The sequence below is a fragment of the Apteryx rowi genome, unplaced genomic scaffold (assembly GCF_003343035.1).
Source record: "Apteryx rowi isolate R43461 unplaced genomic scaffold, aptRow1 scaffold_1176, whole genome shotgun sequence".
Classification (NCBI taxonomy): domain Eukaryota; kingdom Metazoa; phylum Chordata; class Aves; order Apterygiformes; family Apterygidae; genus Apteryx; species Apteryx rowi.
The window spans coordinates 28,648-38,469 of NW_020447393.1; the positions used below are offsets into that span (position 1 = coordinate 28,648).

General features: G+C 45.8%; 1 protein-coding gene across 1 annotated transcript; it reads left to right on the forward strand.

The window, feature by feature from the left end:
* The first annotated feature begins 6,774 nt into the window (after window positions 1–6,774).
* LOC112974212 lies at window positions 6,775–9,822 on the forward strand. Its single transcript, XM_026082953.1, has 6 exons — window positions 6,775–6,832; window positions 6,912–6,950; window positions 7,108–7,404; window positions 8,041–8,340; window positions 9,021–9,122; window positions 9,398–9,822. Exons 1-6 carry the CDS (start codon window positions 6,802–6,804, stop codon window positions 9,424–9,426), a joined length of 798 nt encoding a protein of 265 aa, XP_025938738.1. The 5' UTR covers window positions 6,775–6,801; the 3' UTR covers window positions 9,427–9,822.

Here is a 9,822-nt window from a genome sequence, read left to right on the forward strand (position 1 = left end):
GTGCAGTGAGGATGTCTGCAATCATTAAGGCCCTTGTTTCAATGGACAGAGGCTGTGCTCATTCAACCTCCAGAATGTATTTCTTGCTGCTGTGGGATCTGGTGGATTAGTACAAGAGGGTCTGTTAGCAGGGCACTGGTGTTCTCTGGAGAGGGAGAATGGCTGCAGGAGCTAACTGAAAACTCTTTGCTATGGTGGAGTTGGAAAGGCTTCCAGCACATGATCTTACCTGTGGCAAATGGATCTGACTGTTAAATAATAGCTCTGTCATTTTCTTTCTGGTGTAGAAGCTTATCAGATCTTAGCAGTCATTCTGCTTCCTTTCTGTAGCTGGTTTCTGGTTTGAGGATCAGATTAGTCTGTGACAGATGAAACAGAGAGATGATCTATCTGAAAAAGACCCACCTCGGCCAACACTGTGCTCCAGGACTTAAACTGCTCAGCATCCATGTCACATCCTTTCAGGCTGTAAATTTTCAGCCTCATCAGTGGAGGTTAAAAAGGAGGTACATGCAAACACACACAGCCTCTTCCTCTATGTATCTCACCTGGTTCAACAAAGGACACTACCTTTATGTGGTCCACATGCAGAAGACTTTTTTTCTCAGCAGAAAGCAGCTGATTAGATCTACTGCCTCTGACTTAACAACAGCAAAAACACATCATCCAACTGCATCATTCACATCAATAGTCCACCATCGTGCTCATACTGCTGAGCCCAGGACCTGGCTCCTCACTGCTGTCTCTTCCTACCCTCCCCACTCCTGGTACTCCCAGAATTATTTCCACAGAGACCCAGGGTCTATGACAAGTTAGTGTTTGCTTAGACCTTACCCTGTGTTTCCATGTGATCAGCAGTTGCAAGGTAGTCCTGTGTCACTTAAGCTTGGATGGTGTCATAGGATAGTCTGAGAAGGTTTTTTTTTCCCGCAGCACAGAGCATTGGCACGTCAACATGTACATAAAAGAAGCTGGGAGAAGCAGGGTGAAGCCTTATTTCTGCTTTTGGCAAGCAGTTTCCATGTCTAGACATAGATCTAAGGCTATTTCAGATGCCAGGAAGGGAGCTGAAAGAGATTCAGGGGATGAAATATAGGTATCTACTTTTGGATTGACACACCAAAACTCAGGCAAGATAAATCTCTAGGGTATCTATAACAGAAGTCAATGCCAAAATTAAGGCACTTGTATCGCCCACAGGTTGTTCAAGTCTAAGCTGTTTTTCCAGGGAGGATAAAGGGAGAAACAAACAGTTTCGGGAGGTGCTGCCCTCTCTCCGTCAAGAGAAAGACGGAGATGGATATACTGACAGCTCCATGACTTCTGGGAGCTCACACCAGTGCCATAGGACTAAACAAAGAGGCTGTTAGTGTTTAATAACTGGAAGTATTTTTTTTTAAACCTAGTAGGGAGAAACAAACAAACAAACAAGCCAAACCAAACCAAAAAAACCCCAGAAGACTGATGAGTTTCTTTTCTATTTTGCATTGTGGTCCCAATATATCTCTTGGAAATTTAGATGCAAAGAAGAAGTCAAAAGCTTTTTTTAAGCAGGATATCAAAGGTCAGTACTTATAAACCTCCAGTTGCATTTGAATGACTTGCGACACTTGTCTATATATATCAGATGGGAGAGGTGGAGATGGGATATTTTGTGTTCAGTTCATTATTTATCACAGAATCACAGAATGGTTGAGGTTGGAAGAGACCTCTGGAGATCATCTAGTCCAACCCCCCTGCTCAAGCAGGGTCACCTAGAGCACATTTCCAAGGATTTTGTCCAGATGGCTTTTGAATATTTCCAAGGATGGAGACTCCACAACCTCTCTGGGAAACCTCTTCCAGTGCTCTGTCACCCTCACAGTAAAGAAGTTTTTTCTCATGTTCAGACAGAACTTCTTGTGTTTCAGTTTGTGCTCATTGTCTCTTGTCCTATCACTGGGCACCACTGACAAGAGTCTGGCCCCATCCTCTCTGCACCATCCCTTTAGATATTTGTATACCTTGATAAGATCCCCTCTCAGCCTTCTCTTCTCTAGGCTAAACAGACCCAGCTCTCTCAGCCTTTCCTCATAAGAGAGATGCTCCAGTCCCCTAATCATCTTCGTAGCCCTCTGCTGGACTCTCTCCAGTACTGCCATGTCTCTCTTGTACTGGGGAGCCCACAACTGGAAACAGTACTCCAGATGTGGCCTCAGCAGGGCTGAGTAGAGGGGGAGGATCACCTCCCTCGACCTGCTGGCAACACTCTTCCTCATGCACCCCAGGATACCATTGACCTTCTCGGCCACAAGGGCACATTGCTGCCTCATGCTTAACTTGGTGTCCACCAGCTCTCCCAGGTCCTTCTCCACAGAGCTGCTTTCCAGCAGGTCAACCCCCAACCTGTGCTGGTGCAGGGGGTTATTCCTCCCCAGGTGCAGGACCCTGCACTTGCCTTTGTTGAACTTCATGAGGTTCCTCTCCGCCCACCTCTCCAGCCTCTCCAGGGCTCTCTGAATGGCAGCACAGCCTTCTGGGGTATCAGCCACTCCTCCCAGTTTGGTATCATCAGCAAACTTGCTGAGGGTGCACTCTGTCCCTTCATCCAGGTCATTGAAGAAGAAGCTGAACAGGGCTGGAGCCAGTCCATGCCCCTGGGGGACATCGCTAGCTACAGGCCTCCAACTAGACTCTGCACCGCTGATCACAACTCTCTGAGCTCTGCCATTCAGCCAGTTCTCAATCCACCTCACTGTCCACTCATCTAACCCACATTTCCTGAGCTTACCTATGAGGCTGTTATGGGAGACAGTGTCAAAAGCCTTACTGAAGTCAAGGTAGACAACATCCACTGCTCTCCCCTCATCTACCTGGTCAGTCATTCCATCATAGAAGGCTATCAGATTAGTTAAGCATGATTTCCCCTTGGTGAAGCCATGCCGACTACTCCTGATCACCTTCTTGTCCTCCACATACTTGGAGATGGCCTCCAGGATGAGCTGCTCCATCACCTTTCCAGGGATGCAGGTGAGGCTGACTGGCCTGTAGTTCCCTGGGTCCTCCTTCTTGCCTTTTTTGAAGACTGGGGTGACATTGGCTTTCTTCCAGTCTTCAGGCACCTCTCCTGTTCTCCATGACCTTTCAAAGATGATGGAGAGTGGCCTAACAATAACATCTGCCAGCTCCCTCAGCACTCATGGGTGCATCCCATCAGGGCCCATGGATTTGTGGGTGTCAGGTTTGCCTAAATGATCTCTAACCCGATCCTCCTCCACCAAGGGAAAGTCTTCCTTTCTCCAGACTTTCTCCTTGCCTCCAGGGTCTGGGATTCCTGAGGGCTGGCCTGAGCAGTAAAGACTGAAGCAAAGAAGGCATTCAGTAACTCTGCCTTCTCTGTATCCTTCATCACCAGGGCTCCCAACCCATTCAGCAAAGGGCCCACATTTTCCCTAGTCTTCCTTTTGCTACTGATGTATTTGAAGAAGCCCTTCTTGTTGTCCTTGACATCTCTTGCCAGATTTAATTCCAAATGGGCCTTAGCCTTCCTCGTCGCATCCCTGCATACTCTGACAACGTTCCTATATTCCTCCCAAGTGGCCTGGTCCCCTTTCCACATTCTGTATACTTCCTTCTTCTGTTTGAGATTTGCCAGGAGCTCCTTGATCATCCACACGGGTCTCCTGCCTCCTTTGCTTGACTTCCTACTCATAGGGATGCACCGCTCTTGAGCCTGGAGGAAGTGATGCTTGACTATTAATGAGTTCTCTTGGACTCCCCTTCCTTCTAGGGCCCTAATGCATGGGATTCCTCCAAGTAGGTCCCTGAAGAGGCCAAAGTTTGCTCTCCTGAAGTCCGGGGTTGCAATCCTACTTATTGCCCTGCCTCCTCCTCGCAGGATCCTGAACTCTGCCATCTCATGGTCACTGCAGCCAAGGCTGCCCCTGACCTTCACATCTTCCACCAGTCCTTTGTTTGTTAGTACGAGGTCCAGCAGCACACCTCTCCTTGTTGGCTCCTCCACCACCTGTGTCAAGAAGTGATCCTCACTGCTCTGCAGGAACCTCCTGGACTGCTTGTGCCTAGCTGTGTTGTCTTTCCAGCAGATATCAGGGTGGTTGAAGTCCCCCATGAGAACCAGGGCCTGGGATCATGAGGCTACTTCCAGCTCTCTGTAGAAGGCCTCATTGACTTCCTCTTCCTGATCAAGTGGCCTGTAGTAAACACCCACAACAGTGTCACCCGTGCTAGCCTGCCCTTTCATCCTTACCCATAAGCTCTCTACTTGCTCTTCATCCACCCCTAGGCAGAGCTCCATACATTCCAGTTGCTCTCTCACATAAGGAGCAACTCCACCACCTCGCTTTCCTGGCCTGTCTTTCCTAAAAAGCACGTAGCCATCCATGACAGCACTCCAGTCATGTGAGCTATCCCACCATGTCTCTGTAATTGCAATGAGATCATGGCCCTGCGACCGCACACAGATCTCTAGTTCTTCCTGTTTATTCCCCATGCTGCATGCATTGGTGTACAGGCATTTCAGAGAGGTGACTGAGCATGCAGGTTTCCCAGGAGGGATACAAGAGGATCCTCCATAACCATGTCCCATGCGCACTTCCCTGGCTGCATGCACCTGCTGGAGGCATCCCGACTTGAGGCACGTTTTGCCAACTACCCTGTTTCTATAACTCTCCCCTTCCCCCATCTTTCCTGTTTTAAAGACCTCCTTACCAGGTTGGCCAGCCTGTTGGGAAAAACCCGCATGCCCCGCCTCGTGAGGTGGATCCCATCTCTCCCCAGCAGTTGTCGCTCTTCAAACAGGGTCGCATGGTCGTAGAAACCAAAACCCTGTTGCCAACACCAGTGGTGCAGCCAGTTGTTAACTTGGAGAGTCCGTCTCCTCCTCCTCTCATCCATCCCCCTCACTGGCAGGATTGAGGAGAAAGAATATGAATAAAGATAATAGAGATGAGGGGAGGAGTTAACCAGGGCCAGAGAAAATCTGAGCGCAAACCCAAATGGAATTCAGAGAATTGTGGTCATGAGCACACATCCAACCGATTCTGGAGGTAAATATCAGATCAGAGTCAGCCTTATTTCTTCTCAGGCAGAGGGGAAGTCCTACACAAATATCTTGTGCTGTGTTAATGTAATGATTTTCCTCTCCCAGGCCTGGGGAGATAACCTCAGTATCTTGGCTCCTAAGACCCTCATCAACTGTAATCCAATCAATCCCATTACCTCTCAGAGCTGGCAATTAGACCCTGACCTCAAGGTATCTTATACCCCAGCTCAAGCAGTCTTTCCTCCCCTGCTAAAACCCATGTGATCTCACTTCCTTCCTAATCCCTTAAAAAGCACATCAGCACCATTTCTTTAAATTTCAAGATATAATTTCCCAGTGCTGATATCAATCAATTGCCCAGCAATCAGAAAGTCACTTCTAACAGAAGAAATAATCTTGTTGAACACATGTTACATGTAGCTAAAAGATAAATTCAGGGACATGCTGAGTTTTGTATTTGGTTTTACTGGGGTGGCCTCATCGGTATATGGAATCTCTGTGGATTCATCAAAAACTGATGCCTAAATTCTTTTCAATTTTCTGCAGTTAAAACAGCAGTCAGAAATCATCTGCCCTTCCTGAACCAAGCCCTTTTGATCTATATTTGCAAATAAACTCTTTTGCTTCCTCCCAGTAATGTAATTTTTACTTCTAATAGTTAATGTTGTTCATCATCTCTGAAGGTTGCTGTATCATCCATTTCTGTTCAATATATCTGAGCAAGCTGAAAATGGCACTGAGCATTCATTTAGGCACTTGAATTGCTTTTCTCAGCTTGAATCTGAATGAATCCCACTTTACTGCATTAAGGATGAATAGCCTAAACATGGAATAAAGACACTCAAGTGCTAATAGCTGGGTTTTGAAGGAACAGGTGCCTTCAATGCAGAATTTTCTGAAGAGGCTGGCCATTGGGTGAAAGTCTTTAGAAGATGTTAGACGTGATAGAAATTTGTTCCAAGGCTGATCCACAGGCTGAATCCACAGGTAGTTGATCAACCCCAAGGTGATTGCATTTGCAGGTGGAACACTTTTTTCATTGCCTAACTGGTGGAATTTTAGGACATTTCAGGTTATATTTTGGGTGCTTTTGGCTAGAGCGCCATATTGACTTAGCGGTCTTCACAAATTCAGTATCTGCATGTACCTGTACTGGTGGATATGTGAGTCTGTGTTCAGAAACACTGAACCAAAAGCAGAGAGCAGCAGTAACTGAGTAGTACAGATGAATAAGTATAGCTGAGTAGTAATGCAGGGGGATAGATGGACACAAAGAAGCAGGTGGATGGGTGTGTATATGGATAGATGGGTGGGTGGGTGTAGAATGAAAGGTTGGTCATTAAGATTTAAACTCACTAGTGGTAGCCCTACTGACAGAAAGGAAACCTTCACCATGCCAGATAGGGTCACTAGGAGAATAAATGGACTAGCACAGTACCTACCTCTGGATGAGGCAGACATCCATCCAGAGAAACATATTCATGAGGCACATGGTATGGGAGGGCAGTATCATGCCCTCTCCAAAATCTATGGTGTGACTGTTACGTAGTGGACTCCGTTTCTTGGCTTTACTCTGTCATCTATCTTGATCTTCCATCTCATGGCTACATAGAAATCAACCATGAACAGTATGAACATGTGGCACTGGGGAGGCATATCCTGCTTGACTGAATGCCAAAGGGGGCAGGACTTCATGGGTCCTGAAATACAGCCTGGCCAGGTGCCCAGCTTTGTTCTCTGGGAGAGTTTTGCTCAGTATGGTGCTCTTTTTCCTTCTTCATCTGATGTGTAAGTGACTTTCTTCCTCTCCTTTTAGCAGCCTCTTCTGTCTTGTCTTCACAAAGCTCTCAATGTCCATCTCTTGCAGCCTTCCTCCAGGTGTTCCGGTTTGCTGCATTATCTGTGGGTGAGTACAGTTTTACCTGTCATAAGATGTCCAAAAGGAAGGTGAGCCTTCAGCAGGATTGAGATGCATCTTGTAAGATGGAAAGGGGTGTGTATCATCTTCTTTTTCCTCTCTGAGGGTTCCCTCCCATTCTCTAAATCTTTGCTTTCCTTTCTAGACCCTCTGCCAGTCCCCACGCTCTCCACGGACCCCAGTTATCAGGTATATCATGAAGGGGAGCGTGTAGCTTTGATATGCTTGGCTCCAACAAAGAGGACAATAGGTGGATTTTGGTTCTTCAACCAAAGTGGGGACCAAATCTATCAGAGAGCACCCTATCGCCACACAGCTGCCTGGCTCCAGCTCACAGCTGCAAAAGCGTCCAGTGGAGAGTACACTTGCATGTACTGGGTGGAGGATTCTGGACAAGAAATCTCTTCCAATAGGAGCCTTCCTCTTTCAGTTAAGGTGCAGGGTATGTTTCTCTTGTGGGTATGACTTCGGTACAATCACCCCATTCACTGCACATCTCCCATTAGACCATGTCCTTGCAGAGTGGCCCCATCGTTTGGTTGCCAATCCAAAATGAAGTTGCTCTGACTTTGAGTCCATGCCTTCTCAAAATGTCTTTACATGCTACTGGATTTTTTTTTTCCAGAAAGCAGGAATAAGACTGCATAACAGTGGCTTCAGAAGTTGTGCCACATCCAAGAGGTCTTTTAACACCTATCAACTATAATGCTTTCATTGTGGTTGTGGGTGTATCACATGCCTTCTCACACAGGCTATATAAAAATACATATTTTCTGTACCTCAATGAAGCCTGGTAAGCTGATCTGAGTTATTGTCTCTGAGACTTGTGGGACTGTTTTCTGCTGCTCATGGTTTAAGAACGGCATAGAAAAAAAGAGCTAAGAATGACCTCCCCCCAAAAAGGTATTTTGTGGTTAAAGGATGTATATTCATCCCAGTAATGTGGAAAGGAATAATTAATATCCTTCTATTCCCTTCATCATATGTGGGTTTTGTGGGGGCTTCATCTGCTCAGGGTCTGGTGTCAATAGCTAGCAGGGCTTTTTTGTTAATTTTTTTTTGTTAATTTTTTTTGCAGATGCTCCCATGGCTCCAATTTTGTCCCTGGATCCTCAGCAACAGGTCTACATATCTGGGGACTATGTCAAGCTGCTCTGCTCTGTCCCCTCATCTCCAGACTATGTTAGAGAAATCCAGTACTACGGGGACTTTGGACTTGCAATCTCTATCCCAGTATCAAACATTAAAAACTACAGTTACAATCTCAAGATCACAGGAGAGGAGGTCTCTGGGTCTTACAGTTGTGCCTATTTTGTATTTTGGTCTAGACGTGCTGTTCGCTCAGAGAAGAGTCGCTGGGTCCATGTCTATGTGAAAAGTGAGTTTTTAAAATCTTGCACACTAGGGGGTCTAATAACTACTGATCTATCATCAGTTAATTCATCTCCATGCACTTGTCTGTGAATTCATTCATGGATCTCATCTCCGTCCCTTCCTGTCATATGAACATCTATCTCTGCCTGTCTCAGTCTCCCTATCCATCCCTAAATGAGCTCATTGCCATACCCATTCATGTGTTTATCTACCAAAAGAATGGGATATACTGGAAAAATCTCAATGAAAAGAGCTTCTCATCACCTTATAAGGCTTATAAGGATCACATCTGTCTAGGATGATGTAACTTTACCCAGTGGGGATATGCGCCATAGCTTCAAAGAGGATTACTTGCTAACCAATCTCCCAAGAACCAGTACAGCAGATTATAAGTGTATGGTAGGGTGGCCAACACAGTTTAGCTTCTTATTTATAGGACCATACAGCTGCTGGCTGATACGTTTTCAGAATCTGGAGATCCACTGACTCTCACACCCATTCCCAATGTTTCTGGTCTGGGAATTTGCGGTGGAAGATCTGGAGGGAACATAACCTCATTCCCTCTGATATGTGGGTGGAATAGAAGCTATAGATTTTTGATTATGGGAGGATGAATTTTCTCTATTGGGGGGGGAAATACTGCATAATGATGAAATCACCATTGATTTCTCCTCACCCACACAGGCAAGAAAATCAGCTGGATCCGAGAGATTGTTGTGGGTGGCTCATTCTTTACCATCAATGGCCTCATCTTTTTCTTCTCCCACTGTCTGATGAAGAGAAGAGGTAAATACTGTATTTTCATTAGGACACACTGATTCTTATAATCCTGGGACTTTATTTTCTTTGCCAAAAATGATCCACTTTGTTATTTCACATTACTTTAAAAGAAAAAAAAAAATCCACTTGCTCAAAACTTTTGGGGGAGAATGTTCTGGCCAGAGAATTTGAACAGGATCTCTCTTTACCCTTCTTCCTCATTTGACCCCCAAATTTATCTCCCTTAGAAGTCTGAGACTAAAGAAAGCAATTTCAGATGCTGTTGCTTCCCTTGTTTGCAGATCTGGAGGAGAGATTCAGGATGGAATAACAATATGAAGAGAAGAAACATCCCCAAAGGTTTTTTTTACCCTGTTTAGAAAAGGCAATCCATGCCCTAGGACCTTGCCTCATTCCATGTTGCCTGCATCAGCGTCCCCAAAAGACAAGAGTGATGAATGCTGAGCTGAAATTACTTGGCCTGCTTCTCTCCTCTGTGCTTTCAAACCTGTCTCACGTTTCTCTGATTAAAGCTGGGTGTTGTGTCTTTGCGGTGTGGGTTTCATCAAAAGATGCATCTTCCTATCCTCCATCCTGGAGAGTGTGTTCGTGTGTGTTCGTGTGTGTGTGTTCGTGTGCGTGTGTTTGTGCGTGTGTGTGTGTGTGCATCTGCTCCACCGCACATGTAACTCTACAATGTTATCATTAAATCTGGTTCTTACTTTCA